Source organism: Pristiophorus japonicus, chromosome 3, assembly GCF_044704955.1.
Source record: "Pristiophorus japonicus isolate sPriJap1 chromosome 3, sPriJap1.hap1, whole genome shotgun sequence".
Taxonomy (NCBI): Eukaryota; Metazoa; Chordata; class Chondrichthyes; family Pristiophoridae; genus Pristiophorus; species Pristiophorus japonicus.
The window spans coordinates 166,377,684-166,397,702 of NC_091979.1; the positions used below are offsets into that span (position 1 = coordinate 166,377,684).

Consider the following 20,019-nt stretch of genomic DNA (forward strand, 5'->3'; position numbering starts at 1 on the left):
AACTTATTTTGGCCTGAAACAAATGTTATTTTGTTTCAGCTCCATTTCCTCTGGCATACTGCTTAACTGGAGGATGGAGACAACCACTGTTGCGTTCATAATAAAGTAATGTAACTGAGTACTGTAGACATGAGTAAGTGTGACCTTAGTTCCTTTATTCCAACTCCAGAGTGCCTGTACAGCATGAGAGGCCTGCTTATATACAGTGCTCCCTGCATCCCTTGGGACTCCCAACAGGTTCGCCCTCTGGTGGCAGTACAATACTGGTTACATAGGATTGAATACATAACATCACTCCCTCCCAAAGTCAATAGTACACCTATTTACAAGGTGAGGCGATCTAGGGCCTTTCGCTTCCTAGTTGATCGTCTCGGTACAAATGCAGGTGTAGGTGAGTTCAGTTTGATCCGCCATGGATCGATCTTCCTCTGCAGTGTGGTGGTTTGCAGGGTTTGCAGCTCGTCTGCACATTCGCTGGAGGTGTCTCATTGTTCCACAGCCTTTGCACACATAGTGTTTGAAGCGGCATTGATGGGCACGATGATCACCTCCGCAGCACCAACAAGTTGTTAACTGCCTCGCGTTAACATTTGATGGCGGACTCTGGGTCATCTGAGGTCGTGCAACTGCAGGCGTGTACGTTCTGCCATATACATTCCTGCCTGAAAACGATGTTACTTTGTGTACAGTACTTGCCGAAACCTCTTTATGCTGCGAAATTTGTTCGGCGTTATCGCTGGTGGACATAAGTGCCTGGGCTATCGTTATGGCTTTGCTCAGGTTCAGTGTTTCAACAGTCAATAGTTTGCGAAGGATAACCTCATGGCCAATGCCAAGCACAAAAAAGTCTCTTAGCATTTGTTCCAGGAATCCATCGAATTCGCAATGTCCTGCAAGGCGCCTTAGTTCGGCGATGTAGCTCGCCACTTCCTGGCCTTCAGACCGTTGACATGTGTAAAATCGATGCCCCACCATCAGAACGCTCTCCTTCAGATTTAGGTGCTCCCGGACAAGCGTACACAGTTCTTCATACGATTTGGTTGTTGGTTTCACCGGAGCAAGAAGATTCTTCATGAGACCATAGGTTGTTGCCCCGCAGGCGGTAAGGAGGATCGCCCTTCGTTTGGCAGCATTCTCATCCCCTTCCAGCTCGTTGGCCATGAAGTATTGGTCGAGTCGCTCCAGGAAGGCCTCCCAATTGACCCCTTCTGAGAATTTCTCCAGGATACCAACAGTTCTCTGCATTTTCGCATGATGGTTCGTTATCTCATTGCCAGTTGTTACGTTCATAATAAAGTAATGTAACTGAGTACTGTAGACGTGAGTAAGTGTGACCTTAGTTCCTTTATTCCAACTCCAGAGTGCCTGTGCAGCATGGGAGATCCCTTGGGACTCCAACAGGTACGCCCACTGATGGTGGTACAATACTGGTTACATAGGGTTGCATACATAACAACCACAATTACTTAAATTTATGTAGTGTCTTTAACATAGAAAAACATCCCAATGCACAATAAAAAATAAGGATGCTGAGTGATATGGGGGATGGAGTGGGAGGTGGGGGTGGGGGAGAACCAGAGGGAGGTGACCAAAAGCTTGGAGTAAGAGGTTTTAAGGAGGTTCTTTTAGGAGGAGGTGGAGGTCAGGAAGCGGAGGGGTTTAGGGAGTGAGTTCCAGGGCATGGGGCCTAGATGTCAAAAAGGATGGCAGCCAATGATAGGAAAAAGAGAGCGGGGTTGCACAAGAGGCTGGGGTCAGAGGAATGTAGAGTTTGGGGAGAGGGGGTTGTAGGGCTGGAGGAGATTTAGAGACAGACAAGGCCATGAAGATAATAAAACACAATGATAGCAATTTTACATTTGAAACATTGAGGACCAGGAGTTATTGTCAGAATAGGACAGCGAGGACAGGGGTGATGGATGAGAGGGACTTGGTGTAGGATAGGATATGGGCAGCAGAGTTCCAGATGATCCAACCAGATCTGGATGGCTAAACCAGTCGTGCTTTAGATACGCTCAAGGCTACACCCCTTATCTTGAGAGTGCGAATATGGGGGTCTTACAAGGAGAATCAAGCAGGATGGGAGAGAGTATGATCGGTAGCCAGAGGACAGCAATGTAAGACAATTGGCAAAAGAACCTGATGAGCAGAATTATTTTAATGCGTTGACTTGTTATAACCTGGAATGCAATGCCTGAAAAGATGTTGGAAGCAAATTCAATTGTAATTTTCATTGGGGAATTGGATATCTACTTGAAAAGGAGACATTTGGAAGTCTAGGCGAAAGAGTGAGGGAGTGTGAATAATTGGCTATCTCTTTCGAAGAGCTGGTATCAAAGGCTAGATAGTTGTGATGTTGAAAGTGCAGTAATATGTTCCTTGCAGGCGATTTTTTTGCAGAAGGAAGTGGGGTTGCAAAGATATAGAGGGATGTGGTTGTTGAGGGATACAAGACATTGGTTTGGAGAGGGCCTTGCCTGTGATCAAGACCATGGGATAGGCCACAGGAGAAGATCAGATGGAGAGGGTGGCAGTAAATATGGGAGGGAAAGGTTTATGGAGGATATGATGGCAATGAATCCAGAGGAGAGAGGGCAAGAGGAGCTAAGATGGAGATTGAAATATCAAGGATGAGGAAGTGCTCAGTGCAGAGATTGAAGGAGGAAAGGATGGAGACTTCCTTTGGATAAAACTCAGGGTGGGGTTTGGGGGTAAGGTAGACAACAAGGAATTTAAAGAAGTGAGAGGGGTTGAAAAAGGTTAGGTACTCGAGGCAGGAGAATGTATCAGAGGAGTGAAGAGAGAGAGAGACCAAGATATGACTTGATGATGGGGCCACCCCACCACCGTGGTGGCTTGGGTGAGGCAGTGGTGGAAAAAAATAGCCAGGCAGGGAGGCTTCATTAAAGGGAAAGTGTCACCATTCGTGTGCCAAGAGGTCAATGCAATCATCCACAATAAGGTTGTGGATGACAAGGGCCTTGATTGTGAGTAAATAGACATTACAGAGGGAAATGCGGAGCATGTGATGATTACTGATCCACTGGCAGATTTCAAGCTGATGGTGAGGGTGGGAAGATGGGACAGGAAAGAGCTTGGGGCGTTTAGACTCCAGCAGGCAAGGTGGGCAAAAAAAATGGGGTGAGAGGAGAATGGGGCAGTTGGGGTTGCTGTTCATAGAGGCAGCGACAGGTGCCTTATTGGGCCCTTCAAAGAATGCTTAGGGAGCCACAAAGGGAAGCTGTGGGCTTATTTAAAGGGAATAGTTGGGGTAGGGATTGAGTGCAGCAAAGTTTTTAAAAATTCATTTGGGGATTTGGGCATCGCTGGCAAGGTCAGCCTTTATTGCCCATCCCTAATTGCCCTTGAGAAGGTGTTGGTGAGCTGCCATCCTGAACCACTGCAGTCCTTATCGTGAAGGTACCCCCACAATGTTGTTAGGGAGTGAGTTCCAGGATTTTGACTCAGTGACGATGAAAGAATGGCAATATATTTCCAAGTCAGGATTGTGTGTGACTTGGAGGGAAAACTTACAGATGGTGGTGTTCCCATGCACCTGCTGCCCTTGTCCTTCTGGGTGGAAGAGGTTGAGGTTTTGGGAGGTGCTGTCGAAGAAGCCTTGGCAAATTGCTGCAGTGCATCTTGTAAATGGTAGAGGGAGTGAATGTTTAAAGTAGTAGATTGGGTGCCAACCAAGCAGGCTGCTTTGTTCTGGATGGTATCAAGCTTCTTGAGTGTTGGAGCTGCACTCATCCAGGGAAATGGATTATACTTGCATCAATTACATCACACTCCTGACTTGTGCCTTGTAGATGGTGGAAAGGCTTTGGGGAGTCAGGCGGTGAGCTACTTGTCACAGAATACCCAGCATCTGACCTGCTCTTGTAGCTACAGTATTTATGTGGTTGGTCCAGTTAAGTTTCTGGTCAATGGTAACCCCCAGGATATTGATGGTGAGGGATTCGACTATGGTAATCCTGTTGAATTTCAAGGGGAGGTGGTTAGACTGTCTCTTGTTGAAGATGGTCATTGCCTAGCACTTGTGTGGCGCAAATGTTATTTGCCACTGGATGTGGGGGCTTTGCACAATTGTCTGTGCGCAATTTGGCTGTCGTGTTTCCTACATTACAACAGTGACTACACTTCAAAAAGTACTTCTTTGGATGTAAAGCGCTTTGGGATGTCCTGAGGTTGTAAAAGACGCTATATAAATGAAAATCTTTCTTTCTGCAATCGTCTCAAGAATAAAGAAAGAGTGTATTGGACAGAAATTATCTTTCCTTTCCATAATCGTGCATGGGAATTGAAATAAAATAATTGGAGAATTTTTAATGATATGGTCTATTCTTACTGTGCTATTCAAATCTGCAAAACCTAAATGAGTTATTCATATACAATATAAAATATATATGCTTTTTACATTGTGTTCAAATCTTTAAAACCTAAATTAATTATTCATATACAGTATAAAATATATGCTTTTTACATTGTGTTCCAATTTTCCCTCCTATAGGTCTATGCTGATTATGAAAGCAACCCACTGCTACGCCAAGCAATTGAGTTTGCGTGTCGACAGTTTTACATTTTGCATCGAAAGCCATTTATTCTCCAGTTATTTGCGAGTGTGGCACCATTGCTGGAGTTCTCAGTAAGCAAACTACAATCACTTTGAGTGCCATCCCTTTCCCTTCTCCCCCAAAATGTTAATTCAAATCTGCCTTTAAATACTCTGAGGCCAAAGTATTATTTTTGAAAGTTTTTAGATACTATCCCAGATGATTGTGATCAAAATATTTTATGCAACTACAGTACAGCTATTGATACTAGAAAATATAATGTTGTAGTCCAGCAGAGTAATAATTAGATTTTTCTTCTCACCATTTGATGTTGGGCTCACAAAGCAGAGCTGGCTGGCACTTGAATCTGTCAGCTATACTAGTGATGGGTTTTGTTCATGCATAAACAGGCTGCTAACTATGCCTTGTGTTGATAGAGGAACATCACTAGTCTCCAAGAACAAAATCTTACAAAGCCAGCCTCCAATGGACTGTCCATTTTCATTCAATCAAATAAATGTGTAAGTAATTGGTTCCAGTGTTTAGTCCTTTTATGAGCCATTTTTCTCCCCTCTTTTCCTGAAGATTCAGGTTCAGTTTCACAGGTGTCAGACACCTGACTGGTGATTCTTCATGCATGAGCTGCACTGTGAATGTTGGCAAACTAGTCAACTGCAAGGGCCTCATAGCTAAGCTTGATCGTATCCTCAGATGATATTTGCAGATGTACATTTTCATCCAGGATTACTGAATAGTGATCGGAGAGAGAACCTAGCCAATTTTCTCCTAACACAGGGATGCAGATACCTATTGTAGCAACCTACCACTGTTGTGGCTGAGATCAGATACATATCATTGAACCAGGGAACTTCCTTCTGTATGGCACAACTAGTCATTGAATGATTGACAAAGCCTTCATGTAAGAATTTAAATGGAATAATACTTTGTATAGGAAGATTAAAGTCTGTGTTGAAAACCTAAATTTGCATAAAAGGAAACCTGTATTTGGCTTTTGTATTTAGGATGTTACAACCAATGAATTATCCAAAGGTGTGTCTTCTCAATGTCTGTTTGACCTTTTGGTGTCTTTGGAGGGCGATACACAAGATACATTGGACGTGTTGGAATTGGTAAAAGCTGAGAAACCACTAAAATCACTAGGTAATCTTAATGAAATTTAGCAATTACCAAATACTTGTAGCAAGAAAATATGTTGCAGTGCATTGTGGCATTATATGATTATTTCTGCTGAGAATAGTCATATTTAATAAATTGTGGTACGGGGCAAACTTGTGACAATTTTTAATACATAATGTTGTAATCTATTTTTTTCTGGAAGAGAAGTATCATTTAGCAGTATGGAAGCACCTGATCAAAGTTTTTTGCCCAGCATCATAATTTAACTGTGATACTATGAAATGTAGTAATGCACTCAGATTATTTGAGTCTCTCAGATTAAATTTATTGCTTGGCTTTACTTATTGGCAGAGTTTATTCCCAGGTTCCTCTTTCACCGAGTAGCATTATATTCTTGTCTGTATTTCCTTAGCTTCTCATTAGCTACTACAAGCATACTTGCTGCATTTTCTAATTAAAATGATCAGCTACTGTCTAACTATTAACCTTATTTTAGCTGCACAAGCTAATTTGTTAATTGTAGGATCAGACACTTCAGGCTGGATTTTTACTCAGAGGCGGGGAGGGAGCAGGGGTTCTGGATTGAGTTTCCCTCAGGCCCTGCCAAATTTAGCACCACGATCCAGTCTCCGTTTCCCAGTCGCAGCTAGCCAGATTGAGCGGCTGGCTGGCTGTCAGGAGGGTAGGTCTTCGGCACCAGCCTGCAACCAGGGAGCAGAGCAGAGAGGAGGGAGGGAGGTGGGATATTGGTGGCTCGAGGCCGGGGGTTAGGTGAGAGATTGGAGGCCTCGATGGGGTGATTGGAGGCCTCGTGGGGGAGGTCAGGGGGAGAGTTCGGCAGGCTGGAGCAGGTGTCCGATCGCGGGTGGGTTGGTGAAGCTAGATCCACCAGGTAAGTGGAAAGGCACTTGCCTTCTGTATTCAGCAGTCCTCATCTCCCTTTAGCCATTGGGTTGAAGTATTATCTGGAGTAAAGTAGGAAAAATCCCAGGGGTATTCCTCCAAGTCCATAAATGTTCCAGGCTGGTCAATTATCAACAATGACGTTGAAGTACTTCAGCCCTGTCTAGCTCTGTGTTTGAGTTACCTTGACCAGAATCTTCCCAGCCCTACGAGTGGGCCCGCTGTTAAAATGGTCCTGGTCTTATTTTTGGCCGCGATCATCGTAGGTGTGGGTTCATCTCCCACCTTAACCCCGTTCAGGTAGGGGAAATTGCGGCCCTTGTCTACCACAGAGGGCTGACTTGGTTCCGGTCATCTATTGCCAGCCTTATCATCTTGGAGTCAACCCGACCTCAAAAATTGAGGTTATCTTCTACCCCCCGCCGCCCTCCACACCACAAAAAAAGGATAACGATTGATTTGACATTTGACCACTGACAAGTGTGGGTTTGAATCGTCATTAGGAGGACACCAACCAGAAACTCTTCACAAGCAGCATTGCCAGTGTTTTGAATTGTCCATACAACATAGTGCTGCTACACAGTGTGAATTAGAGCTTGAAATAGGTCTGTAGACTCACTCGGCATCAGGATCAGCTCATCTTCTCAGTATTTGAGCACTTGACCTGCTATAAATTGAAATAGAGAATTAGCAAAATTTGCATTCAGGAAGTCAACTGATCTGCTGGTCCTGACACACCGTATTGTACACCTGACAGCATGGTGAGCAGCTCGACGCACTATAAAATTATTAAACCTATTGGCCCAGAATTTGCAAACGCATTTGCCCCTGACCCCGAAATAAGCTTCACACAAAATTCCCGCGATCTCTGTGTCGAGAATTTTGGGTTTTCTGACCTGTAATTCAAATCAATGGAAGTTAATGGGGATTCCTAGCGAAGAGCTGCTGTGATGTCAACAAGCTATCTTAGCAGCCAATCAAAACGCACAACTCTCAAAGACAACGAACCTGGAAGTGGGTAAACTCCTAAAATTCTAACTTTAAAAAAATGTTAAGAGAGAGCAAAACAAAGATTGGGACTCTCACATGGGGAAAGGCAAACCTGAAATAAAGATGAGGAACTTTTAAAAATTAAAATTAAAATTTAAGTTTATTAAATTTTAATATTTATTAAATGGATAAATTTGACACTGCACAAAATTAAAATTAGTTTTTCAGAGACATAACCTTTGTTTAGCAGTCTATACGCTGTTGAAACCCCAGTTACACCTAATCCAAAAGGGTCTAACTTTCAGTGGGGAATTTAACTGCGTAATTACTGCAGAAGAATCGGTTTTCGTCAGTTTCCATGATTTGAGAGATTTCACTGATTTCTGGCTCTGTGCGTGGGGTGGGGTGAGGGGGAGAAGAGAGGGGGGCACAGCACAGACTGTTATCATCATCATAGGCAGTCCCTCGAAATCGAGGAAGACTTGCTTCCACTCCAAAAGTGAGTTCTCGGTGACTGAACAGTCCAATACGGGAATTACAGTCCCTGCCGCAGGTGGGACAGACAGTCGTTGGAGGAAAGGGTAGGTGGGGAGTCTAGTTTGCTGCACGCTCCTTCTGCTGCCCGCACCTGTTTGCTGCATGCACTCGGCGACGAGACTCGAGGTGCTCAACGCCCTCCCGGGTACTCTTCCTCCACTTGGGGCGGTCTTTGGCCAGGGACTCCCAGGTGGCAATAGAGATGTTGCACTTGATCAAGGAGGCTTTGAGGGTGTCCTTGAAACGTTTCCTCTGCCCACCTGGGGCTCGCTTGCCGTGTAGGAGTTCTGAGTAGAGCACTTGCTTTGGGAGTCTTGTGTCGGGCATGCGAACAGTGTGGCTTGCCCAACGGAGCTGGTTGAGTGTGGTCAGCGCTTCGATGCTGGGGATGTTGGCCTGATTGAGAACACTGACATTGGTGCATCTGTCCTTCCAGGGGATTTGCAGGATCTTGCGGAGACATCGCTGGTGGTATTTCTCCAGCGATTTGAGGTGCCTACTGTATATGGTCCACGTCTCTGAGCCATATAGGAGGGCGGGTATCACTACAGCCCATAGCACAGTCTGTGGAGGAGCAGTGAATTACAGACTGCAACTTCAGGATTTCTGCATTAGGCTGCACATGCGCCAAATCTAGAAGTTGCAGTCAGTCAGTTTCAAAGGGGAAATGACGACAAAAACTGCCAGTTTGCCATCAACAGGACTGCAAATTACGGGCCATTGCCACTAATCTTCTGACTGCTACAGAATGGACTCGCACTGTACACTTTTGAATAGCGTTGGAGGCACGAGCTTAAGCAGCAGCTGCTTGCCTCTCTGCAATTCAATCGTGTTGGGGTTAGGTACCGAATCCTTGATATATGACTGCGGATTTCAGGTAACACCACTAAAGATGTCATTGGGGTGGGGGGTGGGGGGTGGGGTGGCAACACGCAGCATTGAAACATGTAACTTTCGTGGACGTGGATTGTTAGGGCATTTTAATTGTAGAGTAAAACAAGCATTCTCCCATTTTTTCATTCCCAAATCTCAAATTGATTGAAATTGTGTTGGGCAAATTAGCAAAATTAGAAGTTTCTCTCTTATTTTAATAAAGTCATTAACCCATATGAAATGAACACTAGAAAAAAAAATCTACTGTAAACTGTATAATTATCTTTCATGTACTTCTAGATTTCTGCTATGGAAATGAAGATCTTGCCTTCTCTATCAGTGAATCTATCAAACTGTGTGTTACTCTAGTTGCATATGCTCCAGAATCACTTCGAAGGTACTGGATTATTATTTAAGAAATTAATGTGGAAAGCAGTAACTGAGTTCTTCCATAAATGTCCTTGTGTGTCTGTGTTTGGTAATGCTGCCTAATATAGAACAAAAAAGATACACACTTTGTTGATGATATAAAATGATTGAATATAAAATGTAAAATGAAGTATATAACATATCTAGGTAAGTTATACATCTGTCAGGTTGACAAAGGAGGAGAAAAGTAGACAGATTTGTAGCAGTAGTGATGAATTATGAACTTACTGTTCAGCTAAATAAAAGAGAAGTGATATGCCAACGGGCACCCAGTAAACAGTGGCCTAGATTTTGCTGGGGAAAAATAAAGGCATCTGAACGAAGCACATCATTATTATTACACAAATCAGCCAGCAACTTGTGGCAAGAAAGAGATACCCCGCAAATTGCCAGAAGTTGCTGACCGTTTTGTACTGCTCTGCCATTAGCATCTTGAAAATAATATCTTGCGCTTTTGAAGTTGCTGTATTTGCACATTAATTGCCCATTGAACATGGCACAAGAAGCTAAGTCTAGTAATTAACAGCATAAGTACCCTTTTAACAATGTTGTTAATGGCTGCCAATTATTCTCTCTTTCCCAGAAAGTGTGGAGTCTCAGTCCTTCAAGTTATGAATTGTTCTAGGAGATTTTAAAAATGTCTTAAATGCCTTTCTTTTCCTTTCTGTCTCTTTTTTTCCCTCTCAATCCAATCTTTATTTTACTCTCAATGGGCTCAAGTTTTAGGCTCCCACTAGAACGGCGCACATCGGAGAGGCCCTCCTAATTTGTAGAACAGAAATTGCGCCGAATACTTACCTCGCGATTCTCCGATATCTGTCGGCCCGTTTCCAGATCGGCCCGGCGCAGCAGGAGCTGCTGGAGGCGGAGTTTACAGCCCTGCGCCAAAAACAGTGCTGGCAGCTGCACGCGTGCACAGTAGCTCCTGGCCCTCCCAGCGCGTTCTGTCTCCGGGCTACGACCCTATCCCTGGCCGAAGGGACGTCGCCCCTATCCCGGGCCGAGTGGCCTGACAGCACTTACCTCTTCCGCGGCGGCCCGCCCGGCATCTCCTGGGGGCAGGTCTCGCCCGAACTCCTCGTCGGCGGTGGGGCCCGCCTGCCCTGCATCTTGCTGGGGGCGGGCCCCGTCCGGAGTCCTGGGTGGTGGTCCAGCTTCTCCTGGGGGCGGGCCCCGCCTGAAGTGGCATCCTCGGCAGTGACGGGGCCTGCCCGAAGTCCTGGGCGGCGGTCCAGCTTCTCCTGGGGGCGGGCCCCGCCTGAAGTGGCATCCTCGGCAGTGGCGGGGCCTGCCCGAAGTCCTGGGTGGCGGGCGGGGCCCGCCCGACCAACATCTCCTGGGGGGGCTCCTGGTGCAGTCGGTGAGTAGAAACTTTAAATTTTTTATTTATTGATTGATTTTTTAATTATTTTTTAATCTTTTAATTTTTTTTGATTGATTTATTGGTTGAATTATTGATTTATTTATCATTTATTATTGATGATGGCCCTTTATTTATAAAAATGAAGTGTTTAATGCTTGTAAACTTCCCTTCACCCCCCCATCTCTCGTTCCCTGTGCCTAATTTATAAGTGTAGGCAAGGTTTTTCTGAGCGTACAAAAATCGACACTTACTCCATTCTAAGTTAGTTTGGAGTAAGTTTTCACTGCCTAAACTTGCAAAACAGGATTAAGTGGCTGGTAATGCCCCCTTTTGAAAAAAAAACAGTTCTAAAACAAAACTATTCTAACTCACTAGAATTGGAGCAAACTAAATGCCAAGAATTGCAATTTCTAAGATACTGCATTCTAAACTAGTTGCTCCAAAAATATAGGAGCAACTCGAGCCGAAACTTGAGCCCAATATTTCTCGTTCTTTTACCTGATTTGACATTGAATTCACTACTCTAATTCAACCTCCTTCTCAATCCTTCCTCTGTTTATTTCTCAATCCTTAAATCTCATTGGTTAAGGTACTGTTGCCCTCGCTGCGCTGTTATCATATTGCACATCTAGCAAATCATTTTAAAACCTAAATGTGTATGAATAAGGCTAACTAACTGGGATACCGTGAGATGCCCCGCTCCTGCAAAATTTGGGCCTTTATCTGAAATGATTCCTCTCATTCAACAATACTAAATTGAATACTGTAACAAACTTCACCTACCTGGGAAACATGGTGTGGAGCATTGCTATCAGTGACCAAGAAATGCTTGCTTACATCTGAAAGCCAAACTATTGCCACGATAATAAAGAGCGTGATGAGTTTCATATTAATTTTGCCATTTTGTATTCATCGTGCATATTATATTATCAAATACAAGGTGCTGAAGCATAGTAAATCAAAGAGCATTGAGGGAATGCTGATAAAGCAGAGCTCTGCTGGACAGGATATGTTGTTTAAATGGATGACAAAAGATTTCCCAAGCATTTTAAGAATTGATTGAAGCAGAACCTGAAGCTGTGTGCAATTGACACAAACAATGAGAGGCAACCTGAATAGCGTCCAGTACTATCACCTAGATTTTTCTGCCATGCCGTGCCTGATTTTAGGGTGCTAATTCAGCAGGTGGGAGAAGGTAATGGGCTGGTATGTGTTACATTGGATCCCTGCTCTCTTCGGTCCCTACCCAATTTACCACCATTATTTCCATCAGACGGCACCTGCTTTTTGCCAGGGCATGTAAATGAAACAGTAATGACTTGGTGAAGTCATACATCCCATTTCTTGATATATGCTGAATATTAATCAATCCAAGATGTCTCGGTGCTACCGTTATTTTTGTCTATTTTTCCTTTTTTATTGGCTGTTGCCACTTTTGCAAACTGATTTCATGCCCTCTGAATGGCCACCATAGTTACCCATTTTCAACTTGTCACCTGGGTATAAAACTGGCCTTGCAGATCAGTCACCAATTATAGGAGCAGAAATCCCGGTTTCTTCTTCCCATAGGCGTTCGACTAAAAATAGGAGAAAAGATGCACACTTACTTTTGGTCAAACCCTCACCAGAGATCCTTGTCCTGAGGCCACCTCTTCTTCCGCAACGGAGTGCGTTCACGTTGGGATGTCCGTAGGAATCACATGGGCCTGGACACCCAATCACAATAAAATATTTTCTCATTCATAGTAATAGGAGTTTCGTAGGTCCGAAATTCCTATTACTATGAATGAGAAACACCCCCAAACACGACATAAAACTTTAAAAAAACACCTCACATAAATACATTATAGAAATTAAAAATGATAGAAATGTTTTTGAAAAAAAAAATATTTGCCGAGTTTTTAAAAAAGTTTTAGTTACGTTTTAAAATAAAATTGCCTGAGTGGGCAGTGTTTTTAACATAAATATGTATTTTTTAATTTTATTTTTATATGTTTTTAAACTCTTACGCTGGTAAAAGTAGGCTATGTGCCTGCTTTTACCAGGCGCAAAAGTTCTAAGGACATCCACAGGGCAAGAGATAGGCAAATAGCCCAATCTCTGCAGTGGGACTGTCCTTCTCCCCGAGATGCGACCATCTGGCAAGCCAGAAACTTGTCAGATCAGAAAAGCTGGTTTTCGGCGCATGCGCATTGCGTGTCGAAAACCGGCTTTTCCGATGTCTTCCCGGGTCCGTACACTGTACGAACCCGGGGAGGCCGGAATTTCAGGGCCATAGAAACCGCTTGATTTCCATTGCCCGGGCAATAAGTTGAAAATCTATCCAATGGGTTTCCAGTTGGGATTCTCCTCTCTATTTGTTTACTGCTTAAAATGATACAGAAATTACAACACGATAGTAAACTGTTCAGCCCAACAAATGCTTGTCAGTGTATGCATCACGTGAGCAGTCTAATCTCATCTTTCCATCCTGTTGCCAATTTCTTTTCTTTTAACCACCCATCTAACCTTGCAATCCTTTGTGTAAAATAAAAACGAAGTTACTCTTAATCTCTATCCTAAAGCTCATGTTTAAACTTGTATTATATCTAGAAATAAATAAATAAAGACATGGATTTATATAGTGCCTTTCATGACCACCGGACGTCTCAAAGCGCTTTACAGCCAATGAAGTACTTTTGGAGTGTAGTCACTGTTGTAATCTATGTCCCCTTGTTGTAGACCCTTAATGAGTGAAACAGTCGGCTTCTACATACTCTGTCCCATTCTATCTCTGTCAAATTACCATGCAATCCTCTTCCTGTTCTAAAGAAAACCATCTGAATTTTTCAAGTCTTTCTTTGTATTAGTATTTCCTCGTAGTGGGAAGTATTGTAGTGAATCTATGCTGTATACTCTCTATAGTCGTACTTAAGTAAACTTCCTCACTAAACATTTTTATAGATTCACTGTTACACCCTGATTTTTATATTCTAGAGCTCTTAGTAAATCCCAGTATTTTTAATGGACTTAACCACTTGAGGTGCTACTATTTATAGAAACATAGACATAGAAACATAGAAAATAGGTGCGGGAGTAGGCCATTCGGCCCTTCTAACCTGCACCGCCATTCAATGAGTTCATGGCTGAACATGCAACTTCAGTACCCCATTCCTGCTTTCTCGTCATATCCCTTGATCCCCCTAGTAGTAAGGACTACATCTAACTCCTTTTTGAATATATTTAGTGAATTGGCCTCAACAACTTCCTGTGGTAGAGAATTCCACAGGTTCACCACTCTCTGGGTGAAGAAGTTTCTCCTCATCTCGGTCCTAAATGGCTTACCCCTTATCCTTAGACTGTGACCCCTGGTTCTGGACTTCCCCAACATTGGGAACATTCTTCCTGCATCTAACCTGTCTAAACCCATCAGAATTTTAAACGTTTCTATGAGGTCCCCTCTCATTCTTCTGAACTCCAGTGAATACAAGCCCAGTTGATCCAGTCTTTCTTGATAGGTCAGTCCCGCCATCCCGGGAATCAGTCTGGTGAACCTTCATTGCACTCCCTCAATAGCAAGAATGTCCTTCCTCAGGTTAGGAGACCAAAACTGTACACAATACTCCAGGTGTGGCCTCATCAAGGCCCTGTACAATTGTGTCCCTGCCCCTGTACTCAAATCCCCTCGCTATGAAGGCCAACATGCCATTTGCTTTCTTAACCGCCTGCTGTACCTGCATGCCAACCTTCAATGACTGATGTACCATGACACCCAGGTCTCGTTGCACCTCCCCTTTTCCTAATCTGTCACCATTCAGATAATAGTCTGTCTCTCTGTTTTAACCACCAAAGTGGATAACCTCACATTTATCCACATTATACTTCATCTGCCATGCATTTGTCCACTCACCTAACCTATCTAAGTCGCTCTGCAGCCTCATAGCATCCTCCTCGCAGCTCACACTGCCAGCCAACTTAGTGTCATCCGCAAATTTGGAGATACTACATTTAATCCCCTCGTCTAAATCATTAATGTACAGTGTAAACAGCTGGGGCCCCAGCACAGAACCTTGCGGTATCCCACTAGTCACCGCCTGCCATTCTGAAAAGTACCCATTTACTCCTACTCTTTGCTTCCTGTCTGACAACCAGTTCTCAATCCATGTCAGCACACTACCCCCAATCCCATGTGCTTTAACTTTTCACATTAATCTCTTGTGTGGGACCTTGTCGAAAGCCTTCTGAAAGTCCAAATATACCACATCAACTGGTTCTCCTTTGTCCACTCTACTGGAAACATCCTCAAAAAATTCCAGAAGATTTGTCAAGCATGATTTCCCTTTCACAAATCCATGCTGACTTGGACCTATCATATCACCTCTTTCCAAATGCGCTGCTATGACATCCTTAATAATTGATTCCATCATCTTACCCACTACAGATGTCAGGCTGACCGGTCTACAATTCCCTGTTTTCTCTCTCCCTCCTTTTTTAAAATGTGGGGTTCCATTGGCTACCCTCCACTCGATAGGAACTGATCCAGAGTCAATGGAATGTTGGAAAATGACTGACAATGCATCCGCTATTTCCAAGGCCACCTCCTTAAGTACTCTGGGATGCAGTCAATCAGGCCCTGGGGATTTATCGGCCTTTAATCCCATCAATTTCCCCAACACAATTTCCCGACTAATAAGGATTTCCCTCAGTTCCTCCTCCTTACTAGACCCTCTGACCCCTCTTATATCCGGAAGGTTGTTAGTGTCCTCCTTAGTGAATACCGAACCAAAGTACTTGTTCAATTGGTCTGGCATTTCTTTGTTCCCCGTTATGACTTCCCCTGATTCTGACTGCAAGGGACCTACGTTTGTCTTTACTAACCTTTTTCTCTTTACATATCTATAGAAACTTTTGCAATCCGTCTTAATGTTCCCTGCAAGCTTCTTCTCGTACTCCATTTTCCCTGCCCTAATCAAACCCTTTGTCCTCCTCTGCTGAGTTCTAAATTTCTCCCAGTCTCCGGGTTCGCTGCTATTTCTGGCCAATTTGTATGCCACTTCCTTGGCTTTAATACTATCCCTGATTTCCCTTGATAGCTACGGTTGAGCCACCTTCGCTTTTTTATTTTTACACCAGACAGGAATGTACAATTGTTGTAGTTCATCCATGCGGTCTCTAAATGTCTGCCATTGCCCATCCACAGTCAACCCCTTAAATATCATTCGCCAATCAATCCTAGCCAATTCACGCCTCATACCTTCAAAGTTACCCTTCTTTAAGTTCTGGACCATGGTCTCTGAATTAACTGTTTCATTCTCCATCCTAATGCAGAATTCCACCATATTATGGTCACTCTTCCCCAAGGGACCTCGCACAACGAGATTGCTAATTAATCCTTTCTCATTACACAACACCCAACACCCAGTCTAAGATGCCTCCCCCCTAGTTGGTTCCTCGACATATTGGTCTAGAAAACCATCCCTTATGCACTCCAGGAAATCCTCCTCCACTGTATTGCTTCCAGTTTGGTTAGCCCAATCTATGTGCATATTAAAGTCACCCATTATAACTGCTGCACCCTTATTGCATGCACCCCTAATTTCCTGTTTGATGCCCTCCCCAACATCACTACTACTGTTTGGAGGTCTGTACACAACTCCCACTAACGTTTTTTGCCCTTTTGTATTCTGCAGCTCTACCCATATAGATTCCACATCATCCAAGCTAATGTCCTTCCTAACTATTGCATTAATCTCCTCTTTAACCAGCAATGCTACCCCACCTCCTTTTCCTTTTATTCTATCCTTCCTGAATGTTGAATACCCCTGGATGTTGAGTTCCCAGCCCTGATCATCCTGGAGCCACGTCTCCGTAATCCCAATCACATCATATTTGTTAACATCTATTTGCACAGTTAATTCATCCACCTTATTACGGATACTCCTTGCATTAAGACACAAAGCCTTCAGGCTTGTTTTTTTAACACCCTTTGTCCTTTTAGAATTTTGCTGTACAGTGGCACTTTTTTTTCTTTGTCTTGGGTTTCTCTGCCCTCCACTTTTACTCATCTCCTTTCTGTCTTTTGCTTTTGTCTCCTTTTTGTTTCCCTCTGTCTCCCTGCATTGGTTCCCATCCCCCTGCCATATTAGTTTAACTCCTCCCCAACAGCACTAGCAAACACTCCCCCCAGGACATTGGTTCCGGTCCTGCCCAGGTGCAGACCGTCCGGTTTGTACTGGTCCCACCTTCCCCAGAACCGGTTCCAGTGCCCCAGGAATTTGAATCCCTCCCTGCTGCACCACTGCTCACGCCACGTATTCATCTGCGCTATCCTGCGATTCCTACTCTGACTAGCACGTGGCACTGGTAGCAATCCCGAGATTACTACTTTTGAGGTCCTACTTTTTAATTTATCTCCTAGCTCCTTAAATTCGTTTCGTAGGACCTCATCCCATTTTTTACCTATGTCGTTGGTTGTTCTCCCTCCCTTTTTAGAATGTCCTGCACCCGCTCCGAGACATCCTTGACTCTTGCACCAGGGAGGCAACATACCATCCTGGAGTCTCGGTTGCGGCCGCAGAAACGTCTATCTATTCCTCTTACAATTGAATCCCCTATCACTATCGCTCTCCCACTCTTTTTCCTGCCCTCCTGTGCAACAGAGCCAGCCATGGTGCCATGAACTTGGCTGTTGCTGCCCTCCCTTGATGAGTTATCCCCCTCAACAGTACTCAAAGCAGTATATCTGTTTTGCAGGGGGATGACCACAGGGGACCCCTGCACTACCTTCCTTGCACTGCTCTTCCTGCTGGTCTTCCATTCCCTATCTGGCTGTTGATCCTTCTCCTGCAGTACGACCAACTCGCTACACGTGCTACTCACGTCATTCTCAGCATCGTAGATGCTCCAGAGTGAATCCACCCTCAGCTCCAACTCCGCAACGCCGTCTGTCAGGAGCTGGAGGCGGATACACATCCCGCACACGTAGTCGTCAGGGACACTGGAGTCGTCCCTGAGTTCCCACATGGTACAGGAGGAGCATAACACGTGACCGAGCTGTCCTGCCATGACTTAACCCTTAGATAGGCAACAACAATGCTAAAGTTTACTCACTGTTATAGAAGAGAAAAAAGAAAAACTACTCACCAATCACCAGCCAATCACTTACCCCCTTGGCTGTGACGTCACCTTTCTGTTTCTTTCTGCTTTTTTGCCTTCTCCCTGTCGCTGCACAAGTACGCCTCTCGCTGCTGCTGGGCCTTTTATAGGCCGCTCCGACACCACGCACTCCCGCCTCTCGGATTGCCCCTGGTCTTGTGGATTTGAACTCTCTAATAACCTGCTCTTGCACCTCACCAAGCTATCTCTCATTCAGTCAATCTATTCTTCCACATTCCACAGCTTTCAAAGTATAATTATTACTTTTTTTATTATCCTCATGTTCACTGACATTTAATTTTGCCAGGTGTTTTGTCTGGTTTAATGCTTCTTGTCTATGCCATAGCCTTCAAATGCTGATGGTTCTGGAGGCACTGGTTCCATGTTACCTGCAGAAACTAAAGAAGCAAACCATTGAATTGGAGTCAGCATCTGCAGCACGGGATGAAATCACTGCCATTGCTTCACTTGCCACATCCTTACAAGCTCTGTTGTACAGTGTTGAATCTCTCACCAGGTAATGCTAAAGAATTAATCCTGTTCTTATACTATCTTTTCAGTCCACACTATGAACTGTCATTGTTATCCTAAATTAAATTTAAAATTATGTAAGCATTTATAGGTTTACTGTGATTGATATTTTAATAAATTAAGCAACACATTCTGTTCCTTTCAGCATCCTTAGTAGATTGGTGTATGCATGAAACATTTTTAGAATAGAACAAAGGAAATTATATTACAATTTTTATAAACTAAAATCTGTTTTAATCTTTGTAGGTGCCTCGATCAAGCAACATTGGTTAAAAAGTGAACTTTCTTTGAATTTGTTTAATGTTTTTTTTTCATGGACATCGGTACAGGCCAATGACAGCTCCTCAGATGAGCAGGTCTGACCAAGGTCACAGAGGAGCTCCAACAGCCAACCATGCCATGTCTGGAGGGGTCAATACAAGGTCGGGAACAACCCATGATAATTCTTACGTATTCCTTTTTTATCACCCTTTCAATTCAATTGGTCGAATGGTCTCCTAAACTGTAATTTCAAAGATTCTATTAATTTGTCTCACTCTTTTGAGATCTTTCACCATTATCAATTCCTTGTCTCAAAGGTTAAAAAGGAAAACTTAATCCTAGAAGTCTAAAAAGAGAATTCTAATCCTTCAGATGCATTTACATTACAATCAACAGTAAGCATACAGTTCCCTTGCCATTGGTTGCACTCCGACTTATAAATGACTTGACCTGCCTGGCAGCAGAGACCCATTTGTTTGGGTTTCTGAATCTGCCGTCGGAATAACGACCTCAAGAATGTTTGGATTATAGGAACAGGAGTAAGCCATTCATGCTCTCAAGGCTATTCCTCCATTCAAAGAGATCATAGCTGATGTGTATCCTAACTCCATCTACCCGCCTTGGCTCCATGTCCCTTAATACTAGCAAAAATCTATCAATCTCGGATTTAAAATTATTAATTGAGCTTAACATCTACAGCTTTTGTGGGAGAGGGAGTTCCACACTTCTACCACTATTTATGTGAAGAAGTTTTTCCTAACTTCTCTCCTGACTAGCCTGGCTCTGATTTTAAGGATATGTCTCCCTGTCGACTCCTCTACCAAAATCTTTCAAAATACTAAAAACCTCAATCAGATCACCCCTTAACCTTTGATATTCCAGGGAATACAAGCTTAATTTATATAATCTCTCCTCATAATCTAACCCTTGGAGCCCTGGTAATAGTCTGGTGAATCTACACTGCACACACCTTAAAAGGCCAATATATCCTTTCTGACAGGACGGTACCCAGAACTGTACACACTAACCAGGAATTTGTATAGCTGCAGCAAAACTTCGTCCCCTTTATATTCTACCCTCTAGTTATAAAGGCTAGCATTCCATCCACGTTTTTTGATTATAATGTAGTACATGGGCCCCTAAATCGCTTTGGACCGCCACTGTTCTTAGCTCTCACCATTTAAAAATACTTGGATCTATCTATTTTTGGTGCATTATAGATGACATCACACTTGCCTGTGTTGGACTAATAGATTTCTAATTGAATGGTTTCTCTCTCTCACCTTTCTTAAATAATTGAGCTAT

The 20,019-nt window shown here is 43.6% G+C and overlaps 1 protein-coding gene across 8 annotated transcripts in view; it reads left to right on the forward strand.

Moving 5' to 3' along the window:
• LOC139260001 (protein unc-80 homolog) overlaps positions 1-20,019 on the forward strand; it is a 501,022-nt gene that overhangs the window by 415,795 nt on the left and 65,208 nt on the right. For 5 of the 8 annotated variants that reach the window (XM_070876044.1, XM_070876038.1, XM_070876039.1 and 2 more), the window contains 6 exons: positions 4,514-4,648; positions 4,994-5,077; positions 5,579-5,717; positions 9,297-9,393; positions 18,269-18,439; positions 18,783-18,875. In XM_070876044.1, the coding sequence (XP_070732145.1) occupies positions 4,514-4,648; positions 4,994-5,077; positions 5,579-5,717; positions 9,297-9,393; positions 18,269-18,439; positions 18,783-18,875 (719 nt within the window). The remainder of the gene's footprint in view (positions 1-4,513; positions 4,649-4,993; positions 5,078-5,578; positions 5,718-9,296; positions 9,394-18,268; positions 18,440-18,782; positions 18,876-20,019) is intronic. The other 3 variants (XM_070876040.1, XM_070876045.1, XM_070876046.1) reach the window with 1 other exon arrangement.